At 49.2% G+C, this 17,444-nt stretch overlaps 8 protein-coding genes across 8 annotated transcripts; 4 read left to right on the top strand and 4 right to left on the bottom strand.

Annotated features, from left to right (window-relative positions):
- Window positions 1-816: 816 nt before the first annotated feature.
- F9C07_2063014 (aquaporin) lies at window positions 817-1,902 on the bottom strand (the record flags this gene model as incomplete). The annotated part of the gene is made up of 2 exons (XM_071508675.1): window positions 817-1,521; window positions 1,558-1,902. The coding sequence occupies 2 exons, from the start codon at window positions 1,900-1,902 to the stop codon at window positions 817-819; spliced, it is 1,050 nt and encodes a 349-aa protein (XP_071366853.1).
- Window positions 1,903-1,926: 24 nt separating this feature from the next.
- On the bottom strand, window positions 1,927-2,202 carry F9C07_5340 (uncharacterized protein; the record flags this gene model as incomplete). Its single annotated transcript, XM_071511338.1, has 1 exon — window positions 1,927-2,202. One exon carries the CDS (start codon window positions 2,200-2,202, stop codon window positions 1,927-1,929), a length of 276 nt encoding a protein of 91 aa, XP_071366852.1.
- Window positions 2,203-3,263: 1,061 nt separating this feature from the next.
- Window positions 3,264-4,782, top strand: F9C07_2280568 (flavohemo protein). Its single transcript, XM_041287380.2, has one exon. It carries the CDS (start codon window positions 3,375-3,377, stop codon window positions 4,623-4,625), a length of 1,251 nt encoding a protein of 416 aa, XP_041149955.1. The 5' UTR covers window positions 3,264-3,374; the 3' UTR covers window positions 4,626-4,782.
- Window positions 4,783-5,979: 1,197 nt separating this feature from the next.
- On the bottom strand, window positions 5,980-6,561 carry F9C07_5338 (uncharacterized protein; the record flags this gene model as incomplete). Its single annotated transcript, XM_041287373.1, has 1 exon — window positions 5,980-6,561. The coding sequence occupies one exon, from the start codon at window positions 6,559-6,561 to the stop codon at window positions 5,980-5,982; it is 582 nt and encodes a 193-aa protein (XP_041149954.1).
- A 787-nt stretch (window positions 6,562-7,348) lies between these two features.
- F9C07_2103264 (uncharacterized protein) lies at window positions 7,349-7,872 on the top strand (the record flags this gene model as incomplete). The annotated part of the gene is made up of 2 exons (XM_071508953.1): window positions 7,349-7,434; window positions 7,476-7,872. 2 exons carry the CDS (start codon window positions 7,349-7,351, stop codon window positions 7,870-7,872), a joined length of 483 nt encoding a protein of 160 aa, XP_071366851.1.
- Window positions 7,873-8,308: 436 nt separating this feature from the next.
- On the bottom strand, window positions 8,309-8,898 carry F9C07_5337 (uncharacterized protein; the record flags this gene model as incomplete). The annotated part of the gene is made up of 3 exons (XM_071511337.1): window positions 8,309-8,373; window positions 8,429-8,547; window positions 8,618-8,898. The coding sequence occupies 3 exons, from the start codon at window positions 8,896-8,898 to the stop codon at window positions 8,309-8,311; spliced, it is 465 nt and encodes a 154-aa protein (XP_071366850.1).
- Window positions 8,899-11,155: 2,257 nt separating this feature from the next.
- On the top strand, window positions 11,156-11,725 carry F9C07_2229237 (uncharacterized protein; the record flags this gene model as incomplete). The annotated part of the gene is made up of 1 exon (XM_041287379.1): window positions 11,156-11,725. The coding sequence occupies one exon, from the start codon at window positions 11,156-11,158 to the stop codon at window positions 11,723-11,725; it is 570 nt and encodes a 189-aa protein (XP_041149953.1).
- A 904-nt stretch (window positions 11,726-12,629) lies between these two features.
- F9C07_2280565 (putative hydantoin utilization protein A) lies at window positions 12,630-17,299 on the top strand. Its single transcript, XM_041287378.2, has one exon. It carries the CDS (start codon window positions 12,863-12,865, stop codon window positions 16,943-16,945), a length of 4,083 nt encoding a protein of 1,360 aa, XP_041149952.1. The 5' UTR covers window positions 12,630-12,862; the 3' UTR covers window positions 16,946-17,299.
- Window positions 17,300-17,444: the final 145 nt, after the last annotated feature.

Here is a 17,444-nt window from a genome sequence, read left to right as displayed (position 1 = left end):
ATTCCTTCAGTGTCGTCCTTGGTCGATTAGAGCTATCTTTATCTGAGGAAAATCATGGATTAATAGCCCAGGTGTCCCGGGAAAGAAATCATATCGCGATCCTTCACAATGGCGAAGGGAATTAGGGCTCCAGTTTTCCCCCTTTAGTTCACAGTTGAGTTCAGCCACTACTGCACCAATAATTAACCTAAGACTATTGATCATTCTGATCGCAATTTCGCACTGATCCTACCCACAATGCCTTTGTACGATTAGAAACTCCTTACGTCGACAGTTCAACGAACAAGGATAGCTGCATGGTCTTGGTCCACAGGAGCATGGGCTAAGCGAATAGAACGACATGTACCCTTATCCCATGGTCTTCGTGTCATGCAACGTTGAGAAAGAAAAATGTCTCAAGGTGTCAATGACCCCTCGAGAAAGTGGCCACGATGGAGATTCTTCGACGCTGGAAACAATTTCCTTTTCCTTTTCATGCAGCGAGAACGGAGTTAATCTGAATTGGGACTAATGCAACCGAACTATCGACCAAAAAGGTTAGGAGACCAACGTGATTGTCCTCAAACCTTTCCCAACCACCATTAACTAATATGTAACCTTCCACCCAGGACTCTCTCCCCGAATTATTAATCCTTGCTTGCGATGTAACAACACATATTAACAATAAAAATGACTACAGGATTCCACATCCCCCTGGCTCTGTCGCAGATGGGAAACAGCCAGGTAGATTAGCACCAACATCAGCAATAAGAGCGTCGTCGAGTCCAATGACAAGATTATGGCTGAGTTGATTCCAGCTAGGCTGGCGGACCGCGATTAAACCTGCTCTGCACCGTTGACATGTTGCGGTTGCACGCCGTGACCATTAGTTGGCGAATGCGCCCGGTTTAATGTGGACGTGTCGGAGAGTTGGACCGACGGCCGGTTTCCCGACACATCATAGGATCCGGGGCCGTTCTTGGCTTCCCACTCGTTGTAATCCTGTCCCGGATTGGCGGTCGTGTATTCCATCATCTTCAGGAGACCAAAGAAACCGCACGCCAGCAAGGAACCAAGCAATGGACCGACCCAGTAAATCCAATGGTAGCCCGGGAAGCTGCGGTTGATGACGTCCGGGCCGAGAGAGCGAGCGGGATTGAGGGAGCCGCCGGTATAGTAGTCGCCTACATTGATGCGTGTCAGACAAATGGTGCGATGACAGCGGAAAAGGATGAACTTACCGATCATCTCCGTGACAAAGAAGACGAGACCAATTCCGACCGGGGCCAGAAAGGTTGACTTGTGTTTCACCACCGCCAACATGATGATCACAAAGACGAGTTGCGCGGTGAGGAACATCTCAATGAACAGCCCCTGGGAGATAGAGGCTCCTCCTCCTAGACGGGTTCCGACATTCAAGTCGCCCGGAAACAATGCGCTGACCACACCGGCCGACGCAATGCCGGCCACGATCTGAGCTGCGAAGACGAGGACTCCACGGATGGGAGACAGGCCTCCCACGAGGCATAACGCCAGTGTGACCTGCTGCTGTTAGCCTAGATATCGCAGATATCAAACGTGCCATAATACCGCTGGATTGAAGAGACCGCCCGTCACGCGGTAAAAGGCCCAGACATTGACCATCAAGGAAAACCCGAACGACAAGGCTGAATAGAGCAAGTTTGCTGTATTCGGTGGCGCACCGTCCACCGGCTTGGGCGTATTGGACACCTGGGTGCCCGCGAACGAGAAAAACAAGAACAAGAAGGTTCCGACGAATTCTCCGATGACGGCAATGACATTGTTCCGCGCGGTGTCCTTCAGATGCAACATGGGGAGCTGCTTCTGCGTGGAGCTGTACACTGGGGTCGAGCCAGAGTGCTCGGCGCGATCAGCGCGAGCTCCATGATTCATAAACTTCATCTTGCTGTGTGAATAGCCTCAAGTCTACTTATTCACTTGGTGGTGGAGGACAGCACGATTCTTGCGACCGACCAGCTCCCGCCTGAAACTTCCGAATTGATATACTCTCACCCACCGCTTCACCTGGTAAAGCTGGCTTTTATACTGCTGGGCAGCCTCATATCTGGTTACAGATGAGCACGTCATGACTTCAGCGGAATCTTTGTTGCAATTGAACTCTGTCCGGCCGAAAATGACCGCATACGGCCAGATTTCCCAGTAATGGAAGCGATGGAAGGCAAGCCGCAGGAGGCTTTCCATGGTTATAGTCCGGAGAGCCTGCCTCATCAAGAGCTCTGTGGCAGAAAGTCCTTTCCTGCTCCCACTGACCGAGGGAACTGGTCGGACTGGCCGAAGTCTAGACCCTCGGCGGTGAGCGTATTGTAGAGATAGACCTTCAAAGCAGGTGAAGTTGCTATCAATCAGAAATTCTTCACGGGGATGCGAGATAGAATCGTTACTATTTACCTCTTATTCAAGGGTTCATATATATCGCAGCATGGCTCTAAGATTAAGAACCGAGTCACTAGATCAACGAAGTAGATCGATGACATGCCAAGCTGTCGTTGTGAAGGTCCACCGAGATTGTTCAAAAAATGTGGGCTGCCCGCCAGAAACCCTATGATCTCATGACTTCCCACTTGTTCACCTTCTCCTTTGGGGTATGGTCCTACAGTGATACACATAACGATGAGGATGATCAATTTGTCTTTACTATCTTCTTTTTGCTCCGGCTCGGCCACTCCTTTCCCCGTAGTAGCTGGATGGTGCCACTGTAGAAAAGTCTTCCCACTCTCTCAAACGCCGAGAATTCAGCGAACACGGACCACTTTTCCGAAAATTTCCGACGAATGGGCTGATAGAATTACGAAGATCGTGGCCTCAGTTCGCTTCCAGACAACACGAGTGTCGTTCAAAGACGCTCAATGCGGAGAACAAGAAAGACCACGGACGGGGGATCCTGGCGATTGTTCAACATGCAATATCTTCCCTGCTGGTCATGGGGTTGATATGAGGTGGAAGGGCATCGACCAATCAGGAATAGTGGCTTATCATTGTCTTGGCCCTGATTCCCTGTAGCAAAACATTCTTCTGCACTCTTCCAGACGTTCCAGTCTTTCATACCCCGCGGAGATGTGCGATGAGCCGCGGAGATAGAGGGCAACTATCGGCCTTCGAGAGAAAATTTTACCCAATATCCACACCCCGGTGTTCAACCTTCGGCCGATGACCAGGAACCAAAAGAGGTTACCCAAAAAAATAGCGGCACGAAATATGGCGGCACGTTGCCCAGGGGCATGGGCTCATCAGCCGTATAAATACCACGGTCGAGACGGACGTCTGCAGGAGGGGTAGCCCTACTTACTTAAGAACCTCACATCTCCACCCCTCATTTGTTTGATCAGTTGAAGTCTTCAGACTATCCCTTCACCATGCCGCTCTCCCCTGAACAAATCCAGCTCATCAAGGCCACCGTGCCGGTCCTCCAGCAGCATGGCACCACCATCACCACCGTGTTCTACAATAACATGCTGACGGCCCACCCCGAGTTGAACGCCGTCTTCAACAACGCCAACAAGGTGAACGGCCATCAGCCCCGCGCCCTGGCCGGTGCCCTCTTTGCCTATGCCTCGCATATCGATGACCTGGGAGCTCTTGGGCCGGCTGTCGAGTTAATCTGCAACAAGCACGCGTCGCTGTATATCCAACCCGAGCAATACCAGATCGTGGGCAAGTTTCTGTTGGAGGCCATGGGCGAGGTCCTCGGTGATGCGCTGACCCCCGAGATCCTGGACGCCTGGGCCACCGCATACTGGCAGCTTGCCGACCTCATGATCGGTCGTGAGGCCGAACTGTACAAGCAGGCCGACGGATGGACGGACTTCCGCCACTTCCGTGTCGCCAAAAAGGTCCCTGAGTCCTCGGAGATCACCTCGTTCTACCTCGAGCCCGTTGATGGCAAGCCCCTCCCCAAGTTCCGCCCCGGCCAGTATATCTCCGTGCAGGTTTTCGTGGACTCGCTCAAGTTCCCCCAATGTCGCCAATACTCTCTGAGTGATGCCCCGCGGTCAGACTACTACCGTATCAGTGTGAAGAGGGAGGCCGGTCTCAACACCGCTGAGCCCAACGCTCCAGCTCACCCCGGATACGTGTCCAACATCCTCCACGCCAACATCAAGGAAGGCGACGTCGTCAAGGTCTCCCACCCCTTCGGTGACTTTTACCTCTCGGACGCAGAGAACCCCAACCCCATTGTTCTCATCGCCGCCGGTGTGGGTCTCACCCCGCTCACTTCCATCCTCAAGACCCTCACCTCGAACCCCCCCGATGCCCCTCAGCGCAAGATTCACTACATCCACGGCGCCCGCTCCGCAGCGACTCGTGCCTTCAAGAAGGATGTTGACTCCCTGGCGGAGAAGTACCCCAACCTGCACGCAACGTTCTTCGAAACCCACCCAGCCGCCGAGGAAAAGCAGGGCGAGGATTACGACCACCAGGGCCGTGTCGATCTCTCCAAGCTGGACAAGTCCAAGGATCTGTTCCTCGACGACCCCAAGACGGAATACTACGTCTGTGGTCCCGACCGTTTCATGACCTCCACGCGTACTGCGTTGGCCGCTGAGGGCGTCAGCCCGGATCGCATCAAGCTGGAGCTCTTCGGCACCGGCGGTGTTCCTGCTTAGTTTCGTTTTCTTCTCTTTTCTAGATTTAGATTATACCTAGACCATCTGTCTATCGTTTAGATTCTCCTCTCCTGCCGTTATGAGTTACGATATAGCATAATCAAATTTCAATATCGATTCAACTTATCTTTATTGTCAATTACACTAGAAGCGCTGTCATATGATCATAAGGTGATCCAGATTACTAAACATACTGTCAAACTATACAATATCTCTGTGAGAGCGACAATGCTCTAAGAATCTCTCATGGTATGTGCTAGGTCAATAGCCTCACAATAGTGGAGCTCGCAGGGCTCGTACCATGGAAGTGGGTGTTCGCCGATCTGCACGGCTAAGGACCCTAAAAGCCCCATATGATGGACTCAGCATTGACAGGAAGCTCCAGGTTTCTCAATGTCAAATTCGTGGTTATTGTGTCTGCGAGTGACTACAATTTTGTTTATTTATTATTATTATGTTTTGAATTTAATTTTGACTTTTCTCAGAGGTGTTGTCCGCTTGGCCACTTCGGGTCGGCCTCGTCAAACTTTTCCTCGTTTTCTTCCTTCCCACCCTCTTAAATATATATTCCCGGGCGACAAAAGGCAACAATAACAAATATCGAAGTCAGAGAAACTGGCGCGTAATTGAATGTACAAAATTGCCTTTATCTATTGGAACTTTTGCGTTTCCAGAGGCGACCAACTTATTGACGAAAATACTAAAGTCTGTGTAGAGAGTATTATTGAGAGTATTTTTGAGTTTTAACAAACTTTGATAATTTTAGATTCTAGAATTGATCCTTTTAATCTACTTTTCTGGAAAAAGATACTTTGTATAAATTATAAATACAGTAATCACGTCTCAATAAATCGATATTTCTGAACCTAGATATTCCTATGTAGATGTTTTGTCCTGTGTTCAATTAGAATCAATCCCAAAGAATTGGTTGGATCGGAAATAATGAATCTTCAGTGCCTAAATCAAAGAACTGTGTTGGCAACAAAGAAACCCCATGAACCAGGGGTAATTCTGGTAAATAAATGAATCACTTTCTTTCTTTTGAATTTCGATCTCAATTTAGGTTTTATTAATCGGTGTTTCAGATGGTATACCGAACTACAGCCTCTCTACAAAGAAGAAAAATCATACTAGTAAAACTTGCATTACTAGAGATATAATATCAGAAAAGTATATGTATGTCAGAACTCAAAATGTATATCCATGTACATAAGATCTCAGAAGAAAAACGCCATGATTCCCATTAACGTGTCGTAACCGAAGGATATTATTTCCCGCTTCAATCATGGTATAGTGTAACATAGTATTTCGTACCAAAAATAGCGACGGTTCTAGCATGTTATTCGTGGTTCGTTTACAGAGCAGCCATGACACCCAGGACACCGGCGACACCGGCGACACCGGCACCGAAGCTGAAAGGAGTGGGCATGGCACCTGCACCGTCGCTGCTGGTGGAGGAGGCACTGCCAGCTGAGGAGGAAGAGGAAGAGGAAGAAGAAGTACCGGTGGTGGAGGTGCTTGTGGCAGTGGTGGTCTCGGTTCCGCTGGCGGAGGTGGTAGAGACGAGGCCGGTGGAAGTGGGCTGGCCGTTGGTGCCGGTCAGGGTGGTCAGGCTGTCGCTCAGCTTGGAGCTGGCCTCGGATGCGATGGAGGAGGCCCTGCTCTGGGCGTCGGAAGCGACGGAGGAGCCCCAGCTCTCTGCGCTGGAGGCGGCGGCGCCCGCGGCAGAGGTGATGGATGAGGCAGCGCCGGGGACCCCGGTCTCAGCGGCGGAAGCGATGGAGGTGGCAGCGCTGGCAATGTCGGAGGCGATGCTCTGGCCGCCGTTCACAGCGGTCTGGGCGATACCTTCCGCCTGGGAGACGAGGTTATCGATCTGGGGAGCAGCCAGGGCGGAGGTGGCGACGAGCAGGGTGGTGAGAAGAGTCAACTGCATTTTGAAGGAGTTGTGTATAGAATGTAGATGGTTTTTTGAGGAGTGTGGAGGTAGAAGTATGGAAGTGATTGATATCTGAGATGGAAGAAGGTAATCCACAGATTAGATTGGTGATTGATGATCTGAATAATTTTCCGTAAAATCTGGAGAGCACTAGGCTCCTTAAATATTCTCTGCTCTGCCCTGTATTGATGATAGAATTGGATCGGCATAACAAGTCGCAGTTACGGCTCCAGTGGCAATGCACTAGAATGGAGACCACAGCCACGAATCACCGCGGACTTGGTCGCCCGACTTACGTTTCACAGTAAAGTGTGCTTGGATCCACGGCTCCACAGCCGTTTTCCGGAGGCTTCCATGTGGGATTGAAAGAGGTTGCTCGTTCTCCCCATCTGGTGATGTCTTGGTCGGAAGGTGTAGTATCTCTTGACTTCAAGCACGCCAAATTGTACGATGAGGTCATGATACACGTCACTTTAGACTACTATCCAGGACGAAGAGCTGTCTAGGACACTCTAGCACACTTTTAGCACGGAGAGTAGTCTCGCTCGAGGCCGCAAGTTGCGTTGCCAAGGCCACAACTCCCCTGTCCTGACCCACAGCACACTTTGCCATATTTCTATGAATAGCCTCGATTTCCCTCAAAAACCAGTCTCGCCCCAGGACCACTGCTCTAGGCTGCCATCGAATGATAGGACGATCGTCCGTCAGTCCCGGTTTTTGTGGACTTGGCATTTGTCCAGTCGACGTGGTGGATATTGCGATCCAGTCCTGATTGCCGTACAGGATGACGTTGATAGTCTTGGCTGCTTTGGCTTCATTTCACCCAGAGAGCCAATTGGGCGATTTTGACAGAATCCTGCGTCTTGCAAGGTTTGTTGGGATGAGCCCTGTCGGGACTTTGGTCTTGAGAGTTTTCTCGGTTATGGTGGCGACGTGGCGGTGCCCTTGAAGGAGGCTTATGGCGGTGCAGATTATGTCAGCTTGTGTCGGCTTCATCCGCTTCGTAAAATGCATAAAATTACCAAAAATAAGGCCATTGCCTCGGTGGCTTTGCCTTTCGGTAGAATTCCGCTTGGCATCCAACATCCTGCCTTACAAGGATTCGCCGAGGCCAATGACGTGCGTGTCTCGTTAGACATGAACCGTAGAACTGCTTCTTGGAACTGCCACTCCGCGCGGCCTATTGTGAGAGGCCTCCGTGGTTCAGTTACACAGCAGAGCATCGAAAAGATCGGGTACCAACGATCCAGAACTCTCGTCGCAGCAACTGTATCAGAACAAACTTTAGGCTCCAGATTAAGATGGTGATGAGATGATCGCTTTCAATGGAGTCTATAGCAAACAGCCTTTTGCGATAGGTTTATAACAGTATGATAGATATGAATTCGCTGGTAGTGGTGGTCTTACCTTGCTTAAACTCTTTACTACTGTTTTTAATGTCTTACATCATCACAGGCTATAGTCGAAAGCTTCATAAGGAGTAAATATATCATAAATCTTCATACATACAGGGAGAACACAGTTCTGAGCATAGCAATTCATAAAAGTAACAAAAGGCCAGCCACTCGAATACCTGACTCCCTTGATATGACTCTCCAATCCCACAGTGGCATACTATATCCTCACTGGCTAGAGCGTTACCAAGTTAAATGGCTGCTTGTCCCGCTCTTCATGTAAACATAAAAGAGACAGCCTCAAAGTATTCAGCCAAGCCAGGCTCACGCGCATACCATAGAAGGATGCCTTAGATGCGCTGACCCTTGCCTTTTTCGCATCGGAGGTAACCGTGATCATTCCACAGCTCTTGATCTTGAGCGCAATCATTAGAAGAAGCACTTGTATGTGACATGGAAAAGAAACTCACCGAGTAGAAAGATGGTCCGACCATTTCCCGGCTTTCGTTGACATATGCACTCGAGCAATGTAGGCCCCAAAAGCTTACACTTGGAACAAGTCGCATCATCAGCTTTCTTGGGATTGACACTATCTTTAGTTAGCTAGGACACCTTTGAAGACGGTCTAGAACGTATATTAACAGCAAGGGGATACGTACTTATTTCCTCCAGCTGATAGAGAAGAGAAACAATAGCTTAAATCTAATTTGGAAGTAATTTCGGTCCCATCGCCGGCCGCGCACGTTGCAATCAGTTCATGCATATCATCTTTCTTCCCGTCGAGCTTCACGTCTTTGCAGGAGCGAATAAAATCCCCTTTCGGTTTATTAAGTTCCGCAAGTCTAAGGGCAGCTACTGAGTTAACTGCAGGGACATCATGAGGCGGAGGCACAGCCAGGGTTGCCAAAGGCAGAACGATGAAGGGTAGAAGTAGACGCATAGCTTCAGGTGAACTGATAGTGGTAAGCTTGATGATAGGTATACACCTAAAGGACATCTATAGGGCCTATTTATATTATTCTTCATTTTATTGCTTTTGAGCGGGCATTGTGTCTGGTGATTGTCTTGAATCCATTTTTTCTGATATTCTGCACTCCCAGTGAAGAGTGTTCCTTTGTAAATCTATATCACGATGCCCCGTCATTGTTGGTCAACCCGGGCAACACCACGCGGGCACTGGACAAAAGGTGTGCACCAAAAGTTGCTGCCCTGGTTCGTTTAGCGAATGACCCTATCGGCGATCCACCACATGATACATGACTGGTGTTTCTACTTTTGGTGCATATCTTTATAAGGCTGTACCTTGAATCTAAATCTCTGACAATAGCAATTTCCTCTCGGAGTCCGTGCATGTCTTGCTGGTACCCGATCGGTACAACTCTTGGCTTGCCGTAGCCGGCCACCGTCGGTCCAGGCAAGGTGGCTATCGTATTACCCTGTGCCAAGTCGCATGCATCCAACAATCTTGGCAAAGACATCCAGCGACGCTGTGATACATTACTACGACACTTCCACCGCAAGGTCTCTGTCTGGCTGATATGACTGGCTCATATATCCTTGACCGCATCTCTTATAGACGACGTCTAAGACACTGTCTGGAATATAAAGAATTCGCGTATCCGCAGTGATCGCTCTCCATGTATCAAATGGACCAAAGCCCGCTCGGGAAGGTTGCATGAGGGGATGAGTTTCAGGGAGACGGGAGAGCTGCAACAATAGCTGTTTGATGCATGGGGCAGTGGGCCAAGGATATGCATTACCTTAAAGTGGTATGAGTCTAGCCCGACTCGTGCGATGGTTTGGGGTCAGTATAGCTGATGTTTTCTGTGTATCCCTATCTTTCAGCGACGTCGGGGCTAGACCATCCCGTGATCAAATCTTACCCTACGTCATGAAGAATCTGAAATTGATACTTAACTGTGGGACAAGCCGACAATGAGTTTTGGGAGACTTATGCATCTGTGATGATGAAAACAGGCCTCATAGCTACTGATAACACTTGTTTTGTACAGCTTAAATTAGACTGGGCTTATCTATCGAGACCTCCGTAGAGACGGTGTCGAGAAATAGAATACCAGAACTAACTGCATGTGCGGCGTGCTCTAGTTGTGAGCCTGTGTAAACAAATACCTGTTGTACCAGTCTATGTTTTATTTATAACCTTCTAATTCCGGGAGATAATCCGACTGTCGGACAAATGTGCGTCCTTTCAGCGTAGCAGACTTCTTTGATGCCTTGTAACCTTTTAATCCTTTACACACAGGAATGGAAGAAACATCGCATTACAACATACCAGTCTACCAGTTCATTGATGAGGATGAGTATCTCGAACCACGACACCCCGGTGTGGACGGCTTTCTCTAGGAGAAGGGTGTGTCAAACGGGTATGAGATACGATTACTTGACCATGAAAGCAAACGAACACTCGACGATCAAGGTGACTGCCTCTTTATCCCACTCTGTTTGATGGCGAGTCTGACCTGATTATTGTCAATAAAGGAGAACACATCGCCGACGCGCACCTCACACAGAAAACCTTTGAGAACGACAACCTGGACTGTTTGATAAGTGCCGATACCAGGCTGGTCAGCCCCTGGTAGAGGAACAAAGGACCCCTTTCCACGTGCAAATGTTCTTATTGAATGAGTCTGGCATTTCAGCACCCTGATCGATTTTCTTAGATGCGGAAAATAGCAAGACTGCCTCCTATACCCGTGACGAAAAGGTTCACCTGACTGATACCGGCAAAGCTGATGCACGGATCAATGGACTTGATCTTTGAGAGGTGTCTATACATAATGAACACAGTACTCTGACATCAAACTACCGTTTCCTTGAGACAACGAGCGATTGCTAATCGAACGACGAACTAGTATCAGTACAAAGAAAATGCGCTGTCTGACAGAACTGCACATCGACAGGACCGTCCCATCATGCAATGAGCTATACAAGGGGTGTTTGAAGTCCCCTCCCTGATCGCCATACTCAAAGAATTTTCTCAGATTACATCGGCTATGAATTAAAATATCTGTGTTTTGGATGGCGACAAAGAAAAAGAGGTGTAAGTAACTTTCCTTGGGATATGCAGTCAGGAAGGTCTATATAGCCTGGGTAAGTTGCCTTCTGGGCTCTACAACATACGATCATCTCCTGAACATACCCTACTTCACTTGTCAACACTTCACGTCCTTGAAACTATGGCAGAGCCATCTAATCCAAGGGAACCAGCAAGATTCAAATTCTTAGAAGTTTTTATTCCACTTCCGAAGGAATATCATACATTTTATGATAAGCTCGAACAGATGAAAGATCGCCTTACCGCGCACAAAAGTCAACTTGACCAAACTACTCCATTGAACCCCGGATATTACGATTTATATTTTAAGGTCATTGAGGACGAGAACGACGAGACCCTTGAATTAATACGTAAACTCGAAGCTCGGAAAAAGAAGCAGAACATTGGTGAGATTATTAGGATATGTGTTCCAGAAGACGTCCGGGTCGACTGGGACGGAATAACGCCGGCCCAGGAGAAACCAGAAGATGGTCGCAAATATGTGAGATACCAGAACCTTTGGTATAACGAAGGCTTTTTGACTTGCTATAATGCTGTCATGCTTATGGTAAATGGCTTGCTCGAGGATGCGGTGAGGATGCAAGAAGCAGAAGTACGGCGTCGGCTTCAGAATCCGAATCCTTATTGCCCTCCTCAAGAACCTGAGTGGAATTTTTTCATAAAAGAAGAAAGCGACGACGGTCACACCTAAGGTAAGGTAATTAGAGGCATGCCCTTAGTATGTGATAGTCTGGTACTATTGGGGTTTGGGTCAGTGAGTCGTTGGGCTGAGTGCTGTTCGGGGGCTCTTCATGCTAAACATGAGTTCGAGTAAAATCTTGAGGGTTTAGGACAAAACAGAAAACGACATAAAAAGTTGAAAATAAAAGAGCCTATACCAAAGCATAGGCAAATTGGATAATTGTGTGCACTGTAAAATTTGTAGATGTTATGTAGCTTTAATTTCTAAGGTTGACATGAACAAATAGGTGTATCTGTTCTTAGATCGTGATAGGGGCAGAACCCATGGCTAGATATGTATCACTGTACTTGACCGGTCCCAGAGAAGCACTATTCCTTATGATTCTGGATATTGAAGAGCTATTAAGTCTACTGGATTTCTTGATTTCTGAAAGTGGGTGACGGGCAGGTGAAACCCACGATGGATTGCGCTTATTATTTCTAAAGCCCGCCTGACCCACCTTAGATACAACTCTACCTCTGGATAGGTAGAGCTGTACTTTTTTGTAGACGGGGTCAGGCAAGTAATGGTGACCAAGTCGCCTATAGGGTAATGCTGCAGAACGGTTTGACTCTAGAAAGATGTCTAAACTGAAATTGTGGTGTAGTTCCAGCCAATTGATTGTGTAGAGTAGGTTCAAGATAAGTTAGGATTTTCCCGTCCCGGCCACGAGTGGGTTTGGCTGACACCCAGTTTACTCAACCAGGTTAGGATTAACCATATTATAAGTGTCCCTGCCAAACAAGAGCGGGTCCAGAGTAGCGTTGTCCAACGAGGCAGGGTAGTATCCAACAACACTATCCGAGGGGGATTGTGAACTAGCTTCTTAGCATACACATTATAATGGGGAATCGTAAGGTGTCCTGACACATAAGTATTTCGGTGTCTCTGAAATAAGAATTATTTCCTCAACATAATACCCAGGCGCGTCGTGTACCTTGCCTTGTGAGGCCAGATTTACGCCAATTTTCCACGAATTTCCATCGTGGGCCTATGTTATATGCCCGACGAGCCCCGTGCTATCTTCAGAAATAAGGTTACACTGCAAAGCCCCTCAGCCTCATTTTGTCCTGTTTTTGTGGAGAGCCTCCTTTGATTCTGTTCAACATGTCCTATGCCACCGAGCACGGCGAATATCGACTCGGAGCGGACGTAGGAGGCACATTCACCGATATATGCGCATTTACGCCCGACGGACAGATCGCAAGAGCCAAAGTACCGACTACAGTTGAGGACCAAAGCATCGGTATCAAGAATGGCATCCAGAAAGTTCGCCAGCAACTCAAAGACCGCTACTCCTGGGACGGAAAGTTTCAATTCATCCACCATGGCACAACAACCGCCACAAACGCCGTTCTAGAAGGCAAAGGCGCACGGACCGGCCTCATCGTCACTGCAGGTCATAAGGATATTTTGGCCGTTCGTCGCTCCCAAATCCCCGGTGGCCTCGGTGCCTGGTTACATTACACTCCTCCGGAGCCGATCGTGCCACTGGAGCGTGTGCTTCAATGCCAAGAGCGCATGTCCGTGAATGGCGAATCGGTTATTGCTGTGAATAAGGATGCGCTGCGTGCTGAGTTGAAGGCATGGGGGAAAGACCGACCGGAGGCTGTGGCGGTCTCGCTACTCAACTCTCATTGCAACAATGAGCATGAATTGTTGGTAGCGGATATCGTGCGTGAAGAGCTTGGATCGGATATCCCTATCATCTGCTCTGGCGATGTCCTTCGTGAGGTCGGGGAGTATGAACGGACAGTGACGACTTGTACCAATGCTCTCGTTAAGCCGGTTGTTCAGAGCTACCTCGGCAACCTTCGGGACCTACTCGCAGAGGATGGAAATACAATTCGTATCCTTAAGTCGGACGGTGGTCTGACTAGTTTGGACCTGGCTGGCGAGCTTCCGGTCAACATCCTGATGTCTGGCCCAGCAGGAGGAGTCCAAGGTGTTGCGGACGTTGTGACACGCAACACGCCGTACAAAAATCTTATCACGTTCGATATGGGTGGTACATCAACAGACTGCGCTTTGATCTACCAAGGAAAGCCTCGCCTCCGTCGCGAGACAGTAGTGGGTGACTTAACTGTTCGCTCGCCTGCTGTGGACATTCGTACAGTCGGAGCTGGAGGTGGTTCTATTGCCAAGTATATGGGAATCACTGAAACAATGAGAGTCGGACCAGAGAGTGCAGGTGCAAGTCCCGGACCGGCCTGTTATCGCAAAAGGGGAGTTGAAGCCACCGTTACCGACGCAAATCTCGTCCTCGGATACCTCCCCGAAAAGCTACTGGGAGGTGAATTCACACTGGATGTCGAGGCCGCGGTCGCTGCTGTTGACACCATTGCTTCCCAAATGAAGCTCACCGTCACACAGACGGCTGAAGATATCATAAACCTCGTGAACGAGACCATGTATGGAGCGTTGCGTTTAGTGTCTGTTGAACAGGGTTATGATCCTAAAGATTTTGCCCTCGTTGCGTTTGGTGGTGCAGGTCCGCTTCATGCAAACGCGGTCGGAAAGCTTCTCGGAGCATGGCCAGTCATCGTCCCTCCGTCTCCCGGTACCCTATGTGCGCTGGGCGATGCTACTACCCGGTTGAGCCATTCCCAGTCATCGTCATACATTCATTTGCTCTCTATGACATTGCCCTCGGAGGTGAAAGCCCGATTTGATGAACTCGAAACGGCATGCAGGGCAACTATGGAAAGCTCCAACGGCGGTCATCCTATGGAGCTCAATATTAGCTACCACGTGGACCTCAGGTACAAGGGCCAGGCATTGAACTTGACAGTGGACCTGCATAGCGAGGACCTATCCCTAGACCATGAGCCCTGGAAGGCACTGTTACAGGCAAAGTTCGATCAGTTGCATGAACAACAATTCAAATACTGTCTTCCAAACTTTGAACTGGAGCTTATGCGACTCGAGGTCGTCGCTGTTGACGCCTCCCCGAGCATTGAGCTCCCTCGACTGAACGACGTTACGTCTAATAAGCCACCAGCTGAGGCAATGGTAACCAAGAAAGATATCGTCATTGAGGGCAAGACTCTGGAGGCTACACTCTGGGATCGTGAAAAGATTAGCTACCAGGGCGTACGTGTTCAGGGCCCTTGCATTATTACTGAAATGGACAGCAACACTCTGATCCTTCCTGGTTGCTACGGAGAGATAGACGCTATAGGCAACATTCTGATACGCCCAGATGGAGACCAACAGAGAGAGCAGCCAAAGGGCCAAACGGCCGAAGAGGCTGAAGAAACAGTTCGATCCACCCCATTGATCCCAACGCTTGTGGCATCTGCTTTGGCCTCCATCCGAAGTGAGATGGACACACTAATGCTCCGTTGTAGCATGTCGCCAGCAATCCGTGAGCAACAGGATGAGTTCAATGTGATAACCACGGCAGATGGAAAGATGCTTGTTGGCCAGTTTGGAAGCTTTATCACCCAATTCCTTAAGGCTTGGAGAGGACCTATACATGAAGGCGATGTTTTCATCACTAATGACACCTACATGATTGAGGGAGCAGTTACACACTTGAACGATGTTATTGTTCTTTTGCCCATCTTTTTTGACGGTAGTCTGATCGGATGGGCGTCGCAGTTCGGCCATCTAACTGATGTAGGGGGTATGGTCCCAGGGAGCATGTCTATCAACGCTACATCCATCTTCGATGACGGAGTCCAGATCCCCCTCATCAAGCTCTACTCCAAGGGTGTCATGAATACAGATCTGGTTGAACTACTCTGCCGCAACTCGCGTCAACCAGACTGGTACCGGTCAGATCTGATGGCAATCATTGCCGCCTGTCGAACTGCCTCCAGCCGCGTTTGTGAGCTAGCTACGCGGTTTGGATCTCAGATCTACCTCGCCGCGTGCTCAGAGCTACTTCTTCGTAATCGTACAGGAATGGCTAAGATTATCGAGACAGACTTTGATGATAAGCCATGCACGTTCACTGATTTCGTGGACGATGATGGCCATGGAGTTGGCCCATGGGCCCTTACCTGCACGATGAAGAAGATCGAAGGAAACCGGCTGTTGTTCGATTGGAGCGGAACATCCCCTCAGAGCGAGCATAGTATCAACTTCTACCTGTCAGAAACGATGTTCAAGATGTTCATCGGTTACTACATGATTGCCGCTGCTGCACCTGGCACCGTGATCAACGACGGGTTCCATGATCTCATCGACATCTATATCCCCGAGGGAAGCGTGCTGAAGCCGGTTAGACCAGCAGCTATCTCTTGCCGTACACATCTTCTGGGCAGAACAATGGACGTGATGCAGGCACTCATCGGCAAGAAGAATAAGCTATACGCAGCGGCAGCTGGCTTCAGTGACTCGCCGCATTTCTTCTACTCCGGATACAAGCCTGACGGCGAGTGGTATCAGTTATACCAGATTGGATTCGGTGGAGTGCCAGCTCGGAATGCAGGCGATGGACTCGACTGCCATTGCCTCTTTCCGGCAATCAAGTCCATCCCTACAGAAAGCATTGAACTGAACTACCCCCTGCGCATCGAAGCCAACGAGAGTGTCCCAGATAGTGGAGGGCCGGGCTACTACCGTGGTGGTAACGCGCAACGCACGCTCTATCGGTTCTTGTGTCGCGGCGAGTTCAGTCTGCATGATGACCGCTGGTTTACAAAGCCATGGGGAATTCGAGGTGGCAAACCAGGCTCCCGTTCGCGGAAGATCTTGTACCGATTCTCGAAGTCTCGAGAAAACCCCCCCGTTGAGATACTCCCCTCAAAATGCGACCACATTCGCGTTGACCCCGATGACCTGCTCGAATGGGTGACATGGGGTGGCGGCGGACTGGGAGATCCACTGACTCGACCCGCGGAGAAAGTCGCCTTGGAGATTCGCCGGAAGCTGGTGACTATCGATGGGGCTCGGAATAACTATGGAGTAGTAGTCGACCCTGATGATCTTAGTGTATGCGAAGAGGAGACTGTGGCTTTGAGGAAGAGTATGAAGGATGCTCGGGATACGCAAGGCCAGGTACCGGAATACGACCGAGGCGGCCCTATGGAGGAATTGAGAGACTCGTGTTTGAGAGAGACTGGACTTCCTGCTCCAAGCGCACAATGGGAGCTGGATCCATATGGACCCCATGTGCGGCTCCCGTACGTTAGGGACTGGTTTACGCGGATGAAGGAGGTGAAAGGATGGGAGTTGAACTAATGTAGCCATGGCGCTTTACACAGATATCCGATACACTAGGGTACTAGTCTGTGTTGTTGAAGTAACAAACTTGCTCTCTTCTTACATGAATACAGAGTTTCACTGGTAGACTCCATATATAGAAATAGAAAATGTCAAAGTGTTGAATCCACAGATGATTAAGCGTTGACCAGTTTAGCCGGCAAAAAAGCGTTAGAGACCATAATAGTTATTCTCAACCATTTTATGGCACACCCATCAATTGCTTAGGCGCGAGGGAAAGTATCAACTACATAGCCTATGTTCCTGATGCTGGGGATGATAGATAGGACACACTACCAACCTCGAATTGACCTGACTCGGTTTGAGGAACATCCTGCCTCCACAACAAGCCAAGCCACTTACGAATTTCAGTAGACTATGAGAAATAATCATAGTCCATGCTTCGGGTGATCTTGCTCCGAATTATGCGGGGGAGATGCTTGGCAGGAGAAAGTGATGCTTCCTCCGGAGTCCGGTG

This window comes from Aspergillus flavus, chromosome 7 (assembly GCF_009017415.1).
Source record: "Aspergillus flavus chromosome 7, complete sequence".
In the NCBI taxonomy this organism is placed as follows: Eukaryota; Fungi; Ascomycota; class Eurotiomycetes; order Eurotiales; family Aspergillaceae; genus Aspergillus; species Aspergillus flavus.
This window is presented reverse-complemented; position numbering and strand designations above follow the sequence as displayed.